This window comes from Stegodyphus dumicola, chromosome X2, assembly GCF_044657685.1.
Source record: "Stegodyphus dumicola isolate Sdum_Otavi_A_Nest chromosome X2, ASM4465768v1".
In the NCBI taxonomy this organism is placed as follows: Eukaryota; Metazoa; Arthropoda; class Arachnida; order Araneae; family Eresidae; genus Stegodyphus; species Stegodyphus dumicola.
In genome coordinates, this window is record NC_140781.1 from 159,685,016 (window position 1) to 159,703,538 (window position 18,523).

At 33.1% G+C, this 18,523-nt stretch overlaps 1 protein-coding gene across 9 annotated transcripts in view; it reads left to right on the forward strand.

Annotated features, from left to right (window-relative positions):
- LOC118197428 (AP-4 complex subunit beta-1-like) overlaps positions 1-15,055 on the forward strand; it is a 43,503-nt gene extending 28,448 nt beyond the window's left edge. For all 9 annotated transcript variants that reach the window (XM_085808997.1, XM_035368941.2, XM_085808995.1 and 6 more), the window contains one exon: positions 12,127-15,055. In XM_085808997.1, coding sequence (XP_085665123.1) covers positions 12,127-13,507 — 1,381 coding nt within the window. In that variant the 3' untranslated portion in view covers positions 13,508-15,055. The remainder of the gene's footprint in view (positions 1-12,126) is intronic.
- Positions 15,056-18,523: the final 3,468 nt, after the last annotated feature.

Below are 18,523 nucleotides of genomic sequence, written 5' to 3' on the forward strand. Positions count from 1 at the left end.
TTTGTATACATAGTCAAAAATAATAACTTGAAACTGATAATAAGTGAAAGTCTACTGAAAAATTAAGGAATTGTTAGTATTTAAAATGTGGCATTTAATCCTTATTATGGCCTTCATATTTGTGACAATCACTCCCCCAAATTTAGAGTTTTATCTGAAAATGTTTTTTCCCTTTCTTCTTTCAGGAAGTTTCATATAGCTTTGCTCTTTATTTAAACATTAGGACTGAAAAGCATAGAAGTGCTTAAAATTTCAAAGTGAACAAAATCTGAAATGTGCAAAATAAAATATATTAAGGCATCTTATTAATTACATAGTTTCTATAAAATACATTGAAAATTTAAGAATAAAAATTTCATTGGATGTCGGAGTTTAAAAAGTTGCTATTAGATAGCTATCCAACAAATGATTAAATCAAGGTATTTTTATATGGCAAAACACACACGAGGGCTGTCTTCTGAGGAAAGGGATACTTTTATGGAGGAATTCCTGAGGGAAAGTGGCTTGTATTCATGTTTATACATGTGGAAAACCACGAATAGCACCCATATCTCCAGCCCATTTGTCTGTTCTCTAACCTAGTTGATGAGTATTCAACTGTCTCAGTCTCTAGGCCACTAGTAGGGCCACACAGATAATTTAATTTAAGATTAAGTTTACAGACCTTTTTGTATAACTGTCAGATTGACAGGTATAGGAAAACTTGTATTTTTAAAAATTATTAATTTTGCATACAATCTTAACTCTAGAACTATTGATAACCATCAGTTTGAAGAATTTATAGTTGTTTTTATCACTAAAAATGTTATGGTAGTTTTAATGTTAACATACTTACCAGATCAATCTCTTCTCCGATACTAACTATTCTTTCTAGCAATTAAGTAACTCATCTTCAATTCCTCATGACGACTAAAGAAGGGTATTTTATCAGAATAAAGTAAAACTAGTAATTTCCTCTAATTCTATAATAATGCTAATTAATACTCAGAATAATTTAATACTTTCTTCTCAATTATCTCTAATTGCATTAACTGAAATTTTTTTCTAAGATGTCTTGACACGCTGGCTGGAACTTGACGACTGCAGATTTTCTTTTTGTCTTAAGACTAATGCTTTATGTTTATGCTTTAGGCATGTATGATTGACAGATAATCACACGTGACATATCCCTTGCACTGGTGAACCACAGTACATTGATATTGAGTTCGAAGTTATCGAAACATATTTTTGCTTGGTTATGATTTTTATTTAGCTTCTGCATTTGAATTGCTTTCACATTTACCAGGCAAATAATTTCATAAAAAAAGTTTATTACTGATAACAATGGAACTAGCTTATCCATCATTTTGGTGGGCATTCATCATGCAGAACTCTGAAATTAAAGGGCTGAAGGAGAAATAAATTTGGGTATATATTTGTCTCATTAGATCGATAATTGTCATCATAAATTAGAAAAGTGTTTATTTACTGATGAAGTCCAAATCTGCAAAATGGTGGGTGGAGTAAAATCTAGTGTTAAAAGTCACATAATTTTTTTAAAATTTTTTATTGTTTGCTTGTTTGGATTTCATTATGGCAAAGCACGTAGGGAACCTAGGGTTCCCTTACCTGCCTAAAGGAAGAGATGCTTTTATGGATGATTTACTAGGATGCGTCGCGTTGACGCATGCGAGTAAGACCTTTACGGCTGCGAATATGCTTGTGCGCGTGCGCAAAATATGTTTACGAGTGCGCGTTTAATGTATAACGGACAGTATAAGCTAAGCTCTAATTATCTATTTCAGTTAATGTTGCAGATTGCATTGTTCCTTAATCTTTGAATTGGATCCGGCTTATTATTTTTTTCAAAATTTTAGAGCAATTTTATAAAAGTAAGCTTGAACTTTCGATTATGTCAAATAGAATTTCTGATATATATTTATTAATATGTAAAGGATCTACAAAACGAAAGTATGTTTCAAAGTTCATTAAACAAAAAGTGGAATTGCTGCATAAAATGGATAAAGGCATATCCTTTGTTTATCTTTAACGCCACTGCACGCAATGAATTGGAAGTTGATCTGTCAGCACTATCCTTATCTTCAGGGCAGATGTTTTTATTTTATTTGGCTTATAATTCCTTACTAAATGTAGTATTTCATCTCGATGTACACCGTCTTTGATATGATTTAAATCAAATTGCTCATCATTATAATTCGCTTCTGATAGCGAAGAAAGTAACAGAGGTTATTGAAAACAAAAAATTTTCAATTGACAAATTAGTTGGTAGACACAGCAATTATAGGACTTGAACAGCGGAACTTTGTAACTGAACAGGAAATTATGTCTGTTTATAGAATTAAAGAGAATGTATTATCACATAAAAAACGAAGCAGCTTAAACAACTTACATTGAGAGAAATGTTTAATAAAGTAAACAAATAAATATTAAGCTTTTTTTTTTTTTTTTTTTTGTAAATTTTGATACCCTTTAGATCATAATTGTTCTTTATTTCATAAATTACGGTTTCATATTTTTAATTTTATAATTTCTGCATGTCATCTTACCAGATTTAAAGTGATGATCTATAATCCGGAAAAATCGATAATCCGGAATCGCCGAAGTCCCGACAAGTCCGGATTAACGACTTTTGACTGTATATATATTTGCAGATGTACATCTTGAATAAAGAGGTATTCATAGTGCCAAAGTGAAGTCCTGAATTGTGCTACCAAGCACCTCTCTAAGTTTTAAATTTTGGGTCCCAGTGCTTTCCCTAAATTCTGAAAATTTTGTTCATCGCTTACTTTTGCTGCTCGGTGCTTTTTTAAATTCCAAAAATTTTGTCTTTCCTAAATTCTGCCGCCCGGTGCAGCCATACGAGCTCTAGTGCCGGTTCTGGGTTTATATGAATGATAAATCAGTTATTTTTGATTCAGATAACACTAAATATAGTCTTTTGGTTTATGAGTATCATTAACAAAAATTTGTTTCTAGCATATGGAAAGAAATTTTTATTAACTTTTTCCTGATCAATATGTCTTAGCTCATTTAACTTAAATCTGTAACCATTGCCAAGCGTAATGTCAACACAAAAGGTACCATACGTTTTTGCTCTTCAATTACTAATATAAAAAAAAAAAAATTAGTTAGGCATTGCTGCATAATTTATTACTCAAGTTATCATGTTGATAAACATGCAGTGATGAAAGCAAAATATAATAATGATTCACCAGCTTGGCATCAGGGATATAAAATATTAGTAGTGTAAAATCAACGATGTTTCTATGTAGAGAATGTTTCGGTTTGAGATGTATGCCAAGCATTTACATAGCTACGGAGCAAAATTATTGATCATACATATTTTATGCTAAAATGATTGTTTCTTTAATAACAAGGTATTATACTTAGTGCTGAAGTGAAATTAAGAATCGGAACTCTCCACATGTTTTATTATGGGAAAAAAAATCAAATGTGCATGTGCAGAGCATGCCAAAAAAAAGATTGTTGGTGGCTTTGAGGTGTGGATTTTAGATCATTCCGGATATTGGACGTCCAGATCTCGGACTTGTACTGTATTTATATGAAGTATATACAGATTTCACTTTCCACAGAAAGAAAACGATTTCTATCCTTAATACCTGTTAAACAAGAAAAGGCTTGTTCACATGTATGCAATGTTAAAAACTTCAAAAATAAATTAATTGCTTTCCTTTCAACTTTCGGAAATTTATTTTCATCGAAATTCCAGAATTTTCCAATACCATGTCTTTCAATTTCATTTTATAGGAACCCTCTGAATGTGCCACAATGTTCTTTTAAAGTTAGATTTTGAGGATGAGTGGCAGTGTGAGAGAATGGATTCCTCACCCAATCGTATAGTTCTTTTGCCAGGGATGGAAAATATTAATCAATTTTCTTCAGCAGCTCCTCTAGCTGAGATACAATAAAACTTGAAATTTATTTGTATCTGTCTTAGCTTTTTAGTCCCGCCAGTCATTTAAAAGCATCAAGATTCCCTTTTAGAGCATGATCATTCCGCAAGGTTTTCTTTTACATCGAAGAATATTGGTCACTTGAAATTAGTACATTTTTCTCCACCACCTCTTTCAGTTGATTCAAGTGATGAAAAATATCTGCTAAATAAGCTAGCATCTGTGCCCACATTTAATACTCAAAGTATTTAGTAAAATATTGTCTGCCGTTTTGTTAAAAATGTGCATACATATTTTTAGCTCAAAAATCATATTAAAAACTCTGCTTGTGCTTAACCACTAAATTTCAGTATATAACAATAGATATATGTGTTCTTTATCCATGTTTTCACAGAGCTTTTTAAAAATTCTGGAGAGAAGTGGCTTTCCTTTAAGGAACTAAACCTTCTTTTTTTTTTTTTTTTTTTTTTTTTTTTTTTTTTTTTTTGTGTGTGTGTGTGTGTATGTTTGTTTGTTCTATGCCAGATCTAGGCATGACCAACTTTAATCTGAGGGGCAGCTCAATACAATTCAGAAACATTAGAAAAGTACAATAATTTTTGACGGCATTAGCCATTGCCAGGTCATTAAGTCCAGAACTAGTGTTCAAATGATTGCCATACATGTTGTCAGTATCATATAATAGGCAAGATGGAGAGTCTGCTAAACCAAATCTGTGTAGGTGTTTCATGAGGTAGTCATGTCTAGTTTTTAATCTAAAGTAAGCGATATCGACAGGTCTAGGTAGAGCACAAGAAATGGGATTCTGAATTAGGAAACCCCAAATCTTCCTCTTCATAGAGTCCCCATTCTTCTCTTAAAGATGAGCTTCACATCTGGCTCCAGTGATTCTCTTAGTACTGTGATAGCAAACTGGAGGATTGGGTTGAGGAAGGACAGATCCAGCCTTGGCCAGAGTATCAGCAAACTCATTACCCGTGATTCCAGAATGACTTGGGATCCACTGCATTGTAACACTACGACCATTATTTATTAGCGAATTAATCACAAGCTGATAATTTAGAACAGACCCATTGTTTGAAAGTATGACTGAAGACATTGTTTTTATAGTGGCCTGTGAATTAATAAATATCACGATGTTCTGATCATCTGTTTTATTGATTTCAGTGAAGGGCAGTTGGACACCAGCCACTTCAGCTTCATAGTTGGTACAATTTGCACCAACAAGTAGGTGTCAGTTGCCTACTCATGGTGCCCCCTGTTTTTGCTAAATGACTGTTGTTTGTTGCCCTGTGCAGCTTTCTACAGTTTTTATCAAAAAATATTTTTTTTTACATCACCAAATAACTTTTGTAGTTCATTACCCAGAGATTTTGACATCAACATTTCTCTAAGAATAAAACCATTCATGGAAACAACATTGGCATTTTTCTCTTTTACAACAGTAACAAAGCCTTTTGTCAAGCCAATCATGGAAGCAGCACCATCCATACAAATGGCAATACAGTTCTTCCAAGAAAGATTTTTTTTTCCCTGTATGTGCAGATAATATATTAAATATATCTACCTCTTTGCTTCTCTCAAGTAAATTCCATACAGCAGAGGAAATGTTCTTGAATCTCTTCCTCATTAACAAATCTTACTAATGTTGGAACATAACATTTGTTTTTTAAATCTGTTGACTCGTCCACTTGAACTGTAAATTTGCCATTTTTCAGTTTATCACACAAAACCTCTTCATCATCATGTAAGATTGAACATCATTAAATTATCTACTAATTGTATTGTTTAAAAGTGGGCTATTTCAATCTTATAAAATTTAACCGATTGCAATTTTACATGATTCTTTCTGGCTCTGTAACTTTTCTGTGCAATAAGCTCTGCTACCAAATAACTTGTACCATGAGCCTTTTCACTAAATGTGAATATGTTTACAAAAGCTATACTGTGTTCATTTTGAGATTTTAACAGAGTTTTAAAGTACTCAACAGGTTTGTTTTTCATATTAGTGTAATTTGTTATGAAATATCTGTTCAGTTTTGTTGAAGCCATTGCTGTGTTTGAAATTTTTTTACCACAAACGAGACATAGTGGCAGAGGACATTCTGGATCATTAGTCCATGTAAAGTTCATTGATAAATAACTTTCATTGTAATGATGAACTTTTGCATCTCTTTAGTTTGGTCCGAGGTTTGAATCCTGCAAACAGACTGGCTGAACGAATGGACATTGTTTTTCTCATGTGTAATGTGTTGTTTTTTCCATGTGTAATGTTTATGAGAGCCAGTTTTCCTTAGAAAGTCCTTCACAAAGGCATCCCTTCCCTAAGGCAGGTAGCCCTCGAGGCTTTGCCATAATCACATAAACCAAACCAAAACAAACCAGACTTTTAAATCTCTTTATCATTCTTTTGAAATTTTGTTTGAGATTCTAAATCTTCATCACTAGTCTGTTCAGAATTATCTGGATTGTTGTCAAGTATTGCCACTATTTCAATCATTAAAATCTATAAAAGAATTTTTAAATGAGAAACAAAATTTTAATAAAATATCAGTAAAATAATTGTAAAATAAAATAAATAATAGCAAGATAAAAATTTGTGTCTTCTTCAATGGCCAGACAGTCCAGGATGGGCCCTTGCCTTCCTCAGAATAAAATTCCAAAGTCTTCTATCCCTGGCCATGGACATCCAATTGGTTATTTTTAAAATTCTCAAGTCTGTTGCCAAACAGTCGAGCCACCTAAGTTTAGGTCTCCCTCTTTTTCGGGTGCCGAAATGGTCTGGCCGAGAAGATCTTTTTAGTTACTCGATTTTCATCCATTCTGCACAGGTGTCCTGCCCATTCAATTATCTGAATCCTTATATATTTTATTATATCTATTTCTTTAAAAGATTTATAGAGTTCAGAGTTAGTTCTTCTCCAGATATTGTTACATTTTATGCCACCAAAAATACTTCTCAAAATTTTTCTTTCAAAGACAGAAATGATACTTTTAGCTTGTTCTGTCATTGCCCAGGCCTCAGCAGAGTATGTAAGAATGGGTCTGCTTAAGCTTTTGTATGTTAAAATCTTCGTTTTTCTGCTAGTGACGTTAGACTTCAAGTATTTTTTTTTAGACCGAAAAAACATCAATTAGCATCTGTGACTCTACTAGAGATCTCAGGCATTAAATCATTGAGAGTATTAACTTCTGATCCTAAATATTTAAATTTACTAACAGTTTCAAATTTCCAATTCTCAATTTCAAAATAGGGGCTGCTGTTATTATCACATGGGATTATTTAGTTTTATTTTGGTTGATTGCTAGATGCATTTTGCTGGCTGCAGCCTCTAAAGATGTAAAAGCGTCTCTAAGTGACTCGGGAGTGTGTGCCACTAAAAAATTTGTGTAGTGTTCTGTTTAACCAACCACATGATCCTAGACTATGCACTAGTGTGACTGTGTATGCATCACTAATGCATACACAGTCACACTAGATTCTAGTGTGTGACAATTGGAAAGCTGCCTTTGATTGTTTGCTTATGTTTGGTGAAACTCATGTTTTGCATGCATATCTTTGCAGTGCCAAAATACAGCTTAAGGAAGAATGCTAAAAAATAAGTTAATCTCCTTCCTTTAAAAAAAAAAGGCACCCCCTTTTTTAGCAATTCGTAATGCAAATTACAAAGAAATCGAAAATTCATACAACTGTTGATGATGTCTGATGGGTCTAACCGAGCATAGCCAAACAAAGGCACCTTAACAATTATAAACAGCTAAACTCTTGTCACAGTCATATTCACTTCCTCCACCGAAGTTTCCAGAGTACAGCATTGAATTAGAAAAAAAATATATTTTCCCTTTTGACATATATGTTATTTCCATATTTCTTGCAGAACCTTTAGCAATGGTTTGCAGAACACAAAGGTTCCAGGAAACACCAATATATAGTTGGCCTCTTCCTGTAGCTGTCTGTGCAAAACAACTCTATTTGAAAGTGCCCAAAGTATTTTTGAAAAAATGAATGTTGTGACTTGCACTTGCCTGACAGTAACACCAGATCAAGTCCCCAAATGTTATCATGATCACGAGCATAGAGTTGTGGTCCTTGGGCATATTATAGGGGACAGTAGAACTTTTACCAGTTTTAAAGGAGAATCTCCCTGGCGACAAGTCTAAGGATCTTTATTCTTCTTTCCTTACTACCAAACCACACAAGAGGACTTTTGACTCAAATTTTAAGCCTCCCATGCTGCAAAGAGTATGCAGTTATGTATCTATGTCTATCCCATGCAGTTGCATATCTGCCTTCTCCGGGATTCAAACCCAGGCTCATTGATGCAGGAACCAGCAGTGTTACCGGACTATACCGGATTGTTATTTTATGATACATTTTTAGCTCATGCTGTATAAACAAAAATAACATTTCATCATTATTTCAAGATGAAGTAATATCTTCTATGTGTATTTCAGTTTATGATGTTGCTTTCCTTTAAATTATTAATCAGTATGTTAATCAGTACTGTTAATGTAAATCAATAGCCATTTTGGAGTAGTAATCAGTAGCTGTACTGTAATACCCACATAAGACTGAAATCTTGTGGAACTATGTATGGTCATCTTAGAGAAGATTCACTTTATATTTTATTTTTTCTAAACCATTTGAGTATCATTCAAGGTTGATTCTAATTATGTCAGAACGAGAGATGTATAATTGTGTTTTTATTTTTATCGTGCATCATTAAATTGTTATTAAGTTGTTAATAACTTGGCTAGCTATGACTCTTTGTTTTGTAGATTATTTATTGTGATATTCAGTAAAAAATTGATTATGACAACTAAGGTAAACTTTTAAGATTTTCTTATAGTAGTAAACTTGTTTTTTAAAAACATGATATTTTTGTATCTAGTACATTGGGTTTTAAAAAAATATGAACAGGCTTATTCACTGTATAACGCACATTTTTTTCATTATGAAGAAACCTGAAAGGTATACGTAATGCTTTTATTTTTTGAAGTCGTAAATTTGAAGATTTTTTGCATGCTTTCGAACAATGGTATACTGAATGACAAGCGATAAGGGCAACAGTATGTGTGTCGGGAAAATGCTTCAGGAAGTAAATAATTGTGCAAAGAGGGTGTGTTATATTCAGTGCAGTTGTGAACAAGAATGTTATTCTAGGGTTTTAGGAAAAGGGAAAAATAATTTGGGATATGAAAGTACTTTCAACCTGAATGAATTTGCAGAATTAGGTGTTAGATGTTTGCTCTTTCTGTAGTCACCTGAAGCCGTGATTTTGAAGTGAACATCAAAGGCCTTAGTAAATCGCATTTGCTTTAGTTCAAATACAGTTGATCTGATGTTCTTTTTAGTAATGTGCTTCCTGCCAAACAAAACATAGTGCTGGTTTCAAATACAAAGTCATTTTGACTCCATTCAATTTGCTAATGGAAATTTTATGTGCCTATTAAGTTGACACAGTAACACACAAAATTTTAGTAACAGTTATATATACTAATCCCAATAAACCTAAAACATTCATTGCGTTGTGTAATCGGATTAACCCTTAATTCAATTTTTAGTGACCTGGTGAAATGACATAAGTAAATAAAAAAAAAATATACACTTAAATAGTTCAATGAAAACAAATTGTTTATTGGAAAAGAATATCCATCAATTTAAAGTATCATAAGATAGAATCAATAAAAAAAATAGATATTATAGCTATTAAAGATATTCCCGGGATATATCAAAAAAAAAAATATTCAACATAAGATAATCTCTAATTTGTAAAAATTCACCCTTAATACAAATAGGTTTACTTTTTTTATATATATAGACTTATTTCTCAATATTGCACATAAAAATTTAATGCCATTTTTAATTCTATTAAGTGTAACATATTTCTAGACTTTTGCTTCACAGGTTTTTCTATAGAAGAATTTTCAAAATTTTTTCAGATATAATTGAATTTACTCCCTTATTGCACACACATAAAATCAGTTTTCCAAAAGGAGAGCAACCTTAACAAAAATTTCCAGGAGGAATTATATTCCACAGAATTTATACTAGAATAATGACTTAATGTACAGACTATTAGCACTAATTTAGGTTTCAGAGAACACTCCTTTACTGCAGAACTACAAGATATAACTTTTTCACATTCTGAACCTTAACTATTAACTTTAGCTAAATAATTCAGTTTACTTTTACGTTTCTTCAAATAATAATAATAGTGACAATAAAACAATGTAATTTCTTTAAGAATGAGCTTTTAGAACTTTGAAATATTTTTTTTTCAGATAACTAATAATAAAGATAATGATAACGAACCAAATTAATTTTACTTCTCTTTTTTTCTTAGGAAAATTTCTGGGATATTATTAACATTAATAATTCCAACCAAAAAAAATTCACTTTATGCATAACTCATTTTTATCTAATTTAATTGGAAGAGCAACTTTTTTTTTTTTTTTTTTTTTTTTCTTTTAACAATTAACATCACCCTCACCTATAACAACTCCGCGAGATCTTGCAGACCTTAAGATTAAGAAATATCTGAATTTAATGAAATAACAAGAAAAATTTAATATCACCTGACTGAGGCTCCAAGACCGAGGTCTCCTGGCAAAAACGTGTAACAGCTAATTCAGGCCAGTGGATATAGTTGACTGTCCATCAGGATTCAGAACGAAAGAGAGTAGCATTCATCTGGTGTTAACACGAATTTTGGCTTCCATTAAGGTGAACTGGATCATGCGCATGCTGTAGGGCTATTATTTCCTTTCCAAGATGTCATTTTCCTTTTTTTTTTTTTTTTTTTTTTTTTTTTTTTTTTGATTTGACTAAATGTACTTTTTATTGTAGACCTGATTTTATGAGAATCGATGCATTAATTTGTCTCGGGCCCAAAGGCTCCGAGAAAAGAGAGGAACTCTCATCATTTAGAACTGTGTAAAACCAGAAGCACCGCAACTCCAAGAGCTGATGTCAGGGGCGAGCAAAGAGCAAAGTGTGTGCTTCCCGCAAAAACAACCCCCTTTAGACAAGACGGGGCAGCCAGCTTGGCTAAACCCCCGCCCGAAAAAGTGAAAAAATCAGTTACCAAAAAACTCCCGCCTTAAGCAATGCAAAATTTTACCAAACCCAACCAGTTTGAAATTTTGATGGATCTCCCAACTTGCCAGAAATTGCGCCGAGAAGAGGCCACGCCTTAACACCTGCCCTTGTAAAACGTGGCAACCCTGACAGGAAGTGGCTTTCTAAGTCCAAAGAACGCACATTTTTTTGTTGAAAGTGAACTTTCGTAACTCTTCTTCCCCCTTTCTTGTTAGAAGAAAAACTTAGGAAGTTTTAATAATTAAAAGGCTATAACTAAAAATTGATTAAGGCTAGGATTAAGAAAGTAGTCTCAAATTAAGGAGCTAATTTTTCTGCAACTATTGATATTAAATACTAAGAGTTTAACTTAATTTTTATCATGAAAAACTGAGTTTATTGCGTAAAAATTCACCTATATCCATTGTCTGAGTGTGCAAGTTTGAAGACGCAGTTTGCGTAAAACCAAATAACCCAAATTGATTGCAATAAATAATAGTAGCCAAATAAATTAATATATCCAAACTTGTTGTGTAGCTAAAATTTTGAATATTTACAAATTAAAATTTTGATTTCTGTGACTCATTTAATTACATGAAATTTGCTACACAACAGAAATGGTGCTGCACCAAGGATGTTTGGTTTTGGTGAAAGCTTCGTATACGAGTGGGGAAAAAATTAAATTATAGTAATTAATATGCCAAAGAATGAATATTTGGTGCAGAAATGGCCTATCCTAGAAGAAAATGTTTCTAACTGGGTCATAGAAAATCATCAGAATCGCCAGTAACAGAGTTTAGGTAGATGTAGAAATCAAATTTTTGTATGCTCATCTTTTCCTTATTTTTAGATCTGAATTTTTTATATCCGGCATATAAGGCACACCCATAAATTGCATTCTCATTTTTGTATTCAAAGTGCACATTATACGCTGGAATATATAGTAATTGCTGATTGCTTATTCCATAAATTTTGTTTGTTTTTTCTACAATTCTTCTTTGTAACAATTTTTTTTTCTACAATTCTTCTGTGTAACGTTAACAACATCATTCTGCTCATCTTCTTATATTTAAAATAAACCTGTTTCTCTTTCTTCCAAATGTGCTGTTGTAATTTTTCTTTTCTTTTTAGGTACTCAGCTAGTATAGTTGAATTGAATGTTCTAGCAATAAATTGCTTCGTGAAGGACTTTAAAGATCCTAACCCCTATGTGCGAAGATTGGTTATTAAGACTGTGTGTCGTATACCCTGTTTAAAAGACCTCGCCTTGCAGATCTTACCTCAAGCACTGTGTGATGATAGTTCCTATGTGCGTAGTACTGCAGCTACTTCTTCTGTTCTAGTTATTGAAAAACAAAATTTAAATGCCAGTCAAGACATTATTGATAAATTGTATGAGATGATTAAAGATCCTGAACCTCAAGTGATTTGTAGTAGCCTTTATGCTTTAGAAGAAATATTACAATCAGAAGGTGGAGTTATAATTAATCGTAGAATATTTTTATATTTAGTTAGCAGAATTTCAGATTTTCAAGACTGGAATTTTGCTGTAGTTTGCATAGTTCTGAAGAAGCATATTCCAGAAAGTGAAGAGGAATTACTTTATTTTTTAAATGCTGTTGATGAGAGGTTACTCCATTCAAATCCTGCGATTTTTGTAACAGCAGCTGATATTGCTTTGTATTATGCAAATCATTTAGAGAAAAATTTTTCAGTTGACATTTTAAAACAGATTTCTCCACAATTAAAGTTGTTACTGTCGTCTTCAAATGCAGAATTACTTAGTGCAATTTTAGATATTATAGAATCATATCTGCCTAATCACAGAGAAATATTTTCATCGTTTTATAATCTTTTTTTCTGTTATTTTCATGATTCAGTTACAGTTAAAGTTAAAAAACTCTGCATTCTAGTTCATTTGGTAAATAAATCTAATATTTCAGCAATAGCTGAAGAACTGTTATTATACTGCAGTGATTGTAACAAAGAAATATCCTCTCAAGCCGTGCACAGTTTTGTCTTCACTTTAAAAAAGCATTCTGTTGGAAATCCTATGAAAAAATTTATTTCTCTAATTGATATAGAGTTTAATACTTTAAATGAAGAAATTTTAAAAGCTGTATGTTCATTGGATTTCCATGAGTTGATTGATCTTAAAAATGAAGTAATGCATGTTGTATCAGAATGTTCTCTTAATATTGTTAGTTTCGATGCAAAATTGTCTTTGTTAAAGCTTCTGGTTAGGTATGGAAATGAAATTACCAGATCACCATATATTATTGAACAGTTTGTTAATGATCCAGTTAATCTTGAAGATGAAAATATCATGACTCTTCTGTTAACAGCTTCGGTCAAACTTTTCCTTCACCATCCACAGAAAATGCAACTTCTCTTAGGATATATACTGCAGCATGCAAAGACATCTAATAATTTATCATTGAAGAAACTTGGATCCATATATCACTATTTTTTGAATAATTGCAGCATTGCTCAAAAGATAATAGGCTCTTAATTGGCTGTGTAACCCTCTGACGGGCAGTGGGATGTCAGGCATCCCTTCTCTTTTTATCAGTTATAATCTCTAGGATGAAAGCTGTAAAATTCCGTTTAAAACATGTACAATTACACCTTTTAGTTTTCTAAATATATAACAGATGGCAGCACTAGTATTCATTCATAGAAATAATGTAGAAAAAATTCTTTGCAGGTCTAATTTTGAAGCAGGGTTTTTTTTTTTTTTTTTTTTTTTTTTTTTTTTTTTAATTTATTATTATTTTTTATTACTTAATTTCTTATGCAATTTAAATCGTCTGAACAATAGCTTTTAGTGTTAGAATGAATATTTTTATCTGAAACTTTCCTTTTCTAATAAAAATTATTTGAATTCATATATATTAATTAAAAACGGTTGAAATTAAAAGGTAGGACAAATTTGTCCCACTGCACATGTAGGATATGCTGCTACTAGGTGGCAGCACTGTTCAATTTTTTTTTATTTAAGTATGTTCGTTTCATATATAGATAATGCAAATTATACTTTTTAATAAATTGCAGTAATGTTAAAACTTGAAAAATATTTAGTTTTTTCCCGAAAGAAATGCAAATATATCCTTCTTACACGAAATGTCATTGAATACTGAATGGATATGTGAGTGTGAGTCACCATAGAAAAATATCCTAAGCGGAGGGAAAGAGATGAAATGTAAATAAACATGATGGCCTTCTTAACATTCTCCTTTTCAAACCTGTAGCAAATCGAAAATCTTCTCTGTTTCAAACCTGTTACGAAATCATTAAAAAATATCTAAAATGTCTCACAGGGAGCTATTTTTTTAAAAATATGTAATTTTTTTAAATATTTTTTTATTTTCTAAATTTGATCAATGTTTTCTAGATAATTATTCAAAAACCTTTTCATATATATCTTGCATTTTCATTTGGTTTCTAAAATTAGCACTTTATATAAGCATGTTAGGGGAATTAATACTCAGGCAAAGATGCCATTTTGTTGCTCCAGATGCACGGTGGGAGAACTGGTATCCCACCACTTCATGAATTACCGTAAAGATTAACTTTTTTCCCATGGAGTAACATTGTATTCAAGGCTAATTATCTATATGTAAAGTTATTTCTTTCAAAAAAAAATTTTTTTAATACCTCCCAAATTTCAAAGGGTTAAATGCTAGTGTAGAAAATTGGAAGTATTAAAATTTTTTACTTCATTATTTTCAAATCATATTTGGGGTATAAAAGGTTAGATTAGGTTATATGAATATGAAATAGCACATAAGGGCTATTTGCCAGTCTTAAGTTAGGGTTATCTTCCTAAGGGGAGGGGTGCCTTCCTGGAGGGCTTGAGGGAAACTGGCTCGTATCCATGGGGAAAACCATGAATGCTCAGATTTGAACCCTGGTTCAATTCTTAGTATTCAGTGGTCTTAACTACTAGGCCACTTAACTACTAGTGGTAGGACATTTGTTCTACAGAAGCAGTTTTCAAATGTATTTTATATTTTTTCACCAAATTTGTTCAAATAAAAGTTATTTTTCTTATTTTTCATTTGCTACTTATTTGTATATATTTTCAACATATTTTTATTGTGATAATAATGTATAAAATGTGACAGTCATCTGAACATAAAAAGAGTGATGAAGGACATACTTTAAACTCAAAATTAAACTGTTAAAATTATCAAAATCTGCAGATAAGTGGACATGTTATGAAAATGAGTAAAATCGAGTGATAAAATTAAGTTGCAAGCTACCAGATGCAGATAGAAATGTTCTCTTACCATCTGTAATCTAGCACAGAAGCATCAAAATTATGTTTGAAACTAGTAAGAAAATATCGGGTTTTATCGAAAGTTCCCCAGTACCGCAAATTTCATTTATGCAAACAGTTCGTGTTGGCATATTTAATTATATGAAAAATTATTTATTTAATTATTGAAAGAAATAGGACTTCCTTTAAAACAGTATGTAGTGAAATTTGTAAAAAAAAATACCGTTATCATTAACTACAAGGTATCTGAAATAGAATTATCATGCTACTAGATTAGAATCATAATTTACTTCTAGTTCTGCTGCAAAAAGTCAGCTACAGACTGTCACTAAATCATATGTACAGCTTTACGTACTAATGATGCATCATATTACACTTTGTAGGCTTGGTGCCAAAAGTTCAAAAACAAGGACTATGACATTCAAGAAGCAGAGTCCTGTGTCTGCCTTGCTGAGGCCCGCATGCCAGAACGGGAAGAAGATCAGTATGCAACCACTCAAGAGCTTTCTAAGGAGTTAGACGTTAGTGCCATGTCCATTAGTCACACTATGCATCGCATAAACTTGACATACAAGTTCAATTGATGTGTGCCGCATGAGCTGACTCAAGCAGATGAGGATAGACGTGCTCAAATATCAACACAAGGGCAAAATTCTAGACCAGATTGTCAGTTTTAATGAAAAGAGGATTTACTTCAACAACACTGGCTGAAAAGGAGGTTGATCTGTGCCCGGTGAGCCTGTTGGCAGCGTCGCAAAGCCCAATTTTACTAACAAAAGATCATGCATTGTATCTGCTGGGATTGCAGTGGTATTATCCACATAAAGTATTTGGAAGAAAGTAAAACCCTCGACAGTAAGGTGTACAGCGAGATTTTAGTCCATCAGGGGAAACGTTCGACTGAGTTCCGGCACAAAAAGGTAATGTTCAATTAAGATAAGGCAAGACCACATGTGTCTGCATTCACTAGTTGGATTCTGTTTGGACTCTAATGGGATCTTTTGCCACACCCATCATATAGCTCCGATATAGCTCCTTTGGACTTCTACCTTTTTTTCACACCCAGAGCTACATCTTGCTGGTGCTATCTCTGCACAGGATGTCCAAAATGAGGTTGATCTGTTTTTGAACTCGCTGCCACAAAGTTTTTGGGCCGATGGCCTTGAAAGACTGTCAAAACGTTGGCAGAAAATCATAGATTTGGGTGGTGATTACTAGCCGCTCTAAAGGTACTGTTGTCAGGGTTTTTTCCCCCTTTTATTAAGAACGTTTTTTGGCGGAAAACTTTCGTTACAACTAGATATTAGCGCCATAATGTGTACATTTGCAAACGTGATTTTCAACGATGATGATTTATCTAAAAACCAGTTAGAATATTCTTTTATATGATTATTCAGTAACAAAATACTAGTGTGATTAATGAAAACTAATCCGCTTTTTGCGTTTCTCTTAGTTGAATAACGAATTATTTTAATTTTGGTATCTTTTCTGAACTTCTTATTTCCCCTAGGATGCAAATTAAGTGAAGAGACTATTTAAACAGGCAAACGAGAAGGTTAGAGCGTGATTTCGCTAGTGTAGCGCGCGTTTGCTAGTTTTTCCCTCCAGCTGCAGGGTCGGATTTAGACTTGATAAGGCCCTAAGCTATTTGAGATATAGGAGCCCTTTATAAGTCTGTTATACTATATTTATGCTATATTTTAATTTATGGGGGTCCCTAAGCTATAGCTTGTGCAGCTTATACGTAAATCTTGCACTGCCCAGCTGTTATTCTTAGTTGCAACTACGCATTCTGGCCGTTTATTAAATCTATCCCCAGTTTAGGTTGTTGACTCAGCCTGTTAGCTTTAAGTGAATTGTGTAGTCTAGCACTACTATTTACCATTTTGAATTTATTGTTAAATTATCCTTAGGTTCCTCACCACAAATAGTCGGTGTTATTGTGAGCACGAAGTACATGCCTTGTTGTTAGAATTTGAGAATAAAAGGGCTATTTGCACCCTTCTTATATGCTGTTACTCTTCACGCCTGTGCGATAAATCTCCAGGCTTCCTGCTGAGATATTGACGCTTGCATGATAATGAAAAGAGTTCGATCTTACAAGTTTAAAATTTAGAAGAATTTGTTAAATGCTAACGTAACTTCATCAAAGTTTAAGTATTGCGTGCGTATGGTTCGTAATAGATTGAATGCACAGCGGTTTCATGATAGAGTAATAAAATTTCTTTTATCAATTATTTCAAAGTTCTGCAATTTTCCGGAGAAATTTCCGGAGTACAGGTGTCCACAGTATCACAGAGTACAATCGGTAGTTACATGCAAACTACTAAGAACTTTAAACACAACGGAATGCAAAGTGCATCTGATGAGAAAGCTAACCCGGAAATACCCCCGATCTCGCGCTGATCTAACTACTCGCAACAACAATAACTGCTTATTAACTGAGAATACGTTGATACAGAGGTAGTTATACGGGGGTTCTACTGCATTCGCAGTACTTCCCTGTAAACCTGAAGGAAATCCACAATGGACATGGTGTTGAAAGGTTACTGAGTGAATCCCATGGAGGGAGAGGGAGGGAAAAGAAGAAAAATATCTCAAGTAAGTCCCTTGAAAACTGGCGAGGGAGTAGAAAATAAAGTCCAGAAGCCAGCCGAGGTGGTGATCTTTCTCGTTTTTGCGTGTTGCCATCTATGGGTGATTCCGTAAGTAGGCGCAGAATTGAAATTTAGGGTTAGCTGCTGGTTTCTGTGGCGCCATCTATCGGTCTGTTGCGAAGCTGGCCAAGAAAGGAGATTTAGGCAAAGCAAGGTGTAAGTTCGGATCTTCTGCAGTATGGGCTTCATTTTATCCAAAACACGAGGAAAGGTAATTAGGAGTTTAATTTCAACATATTGATGGTGTGCGTAGTAAAAGGCTATTGTAATAGTCATCTTCTATGATTTCGTAATTTAAAATATTTGAAAAGTCCGCTATGCGAATTTGATTAGCTTTTCTGTAGAAATTTTCATTGAGCTCGTTGATGTAGGGTTTCATGTATTCAATTTTTAAATCGCGGTGCAAGTTTTTATTTCTGATGTAATACGGTGCTCCGGTGATAGTCCTGAGGAACTTGTTTTGGATAACTTGTAGCTTTTTAATGTCTTTCGGTTTGGCATTTGCCCAGACTGGACATGCATACGTAAAAATGGGTCTTATGATCGCCGTGTAAATTCTCTTCTTCCTATTTAGGCTAAAACCTGAGGA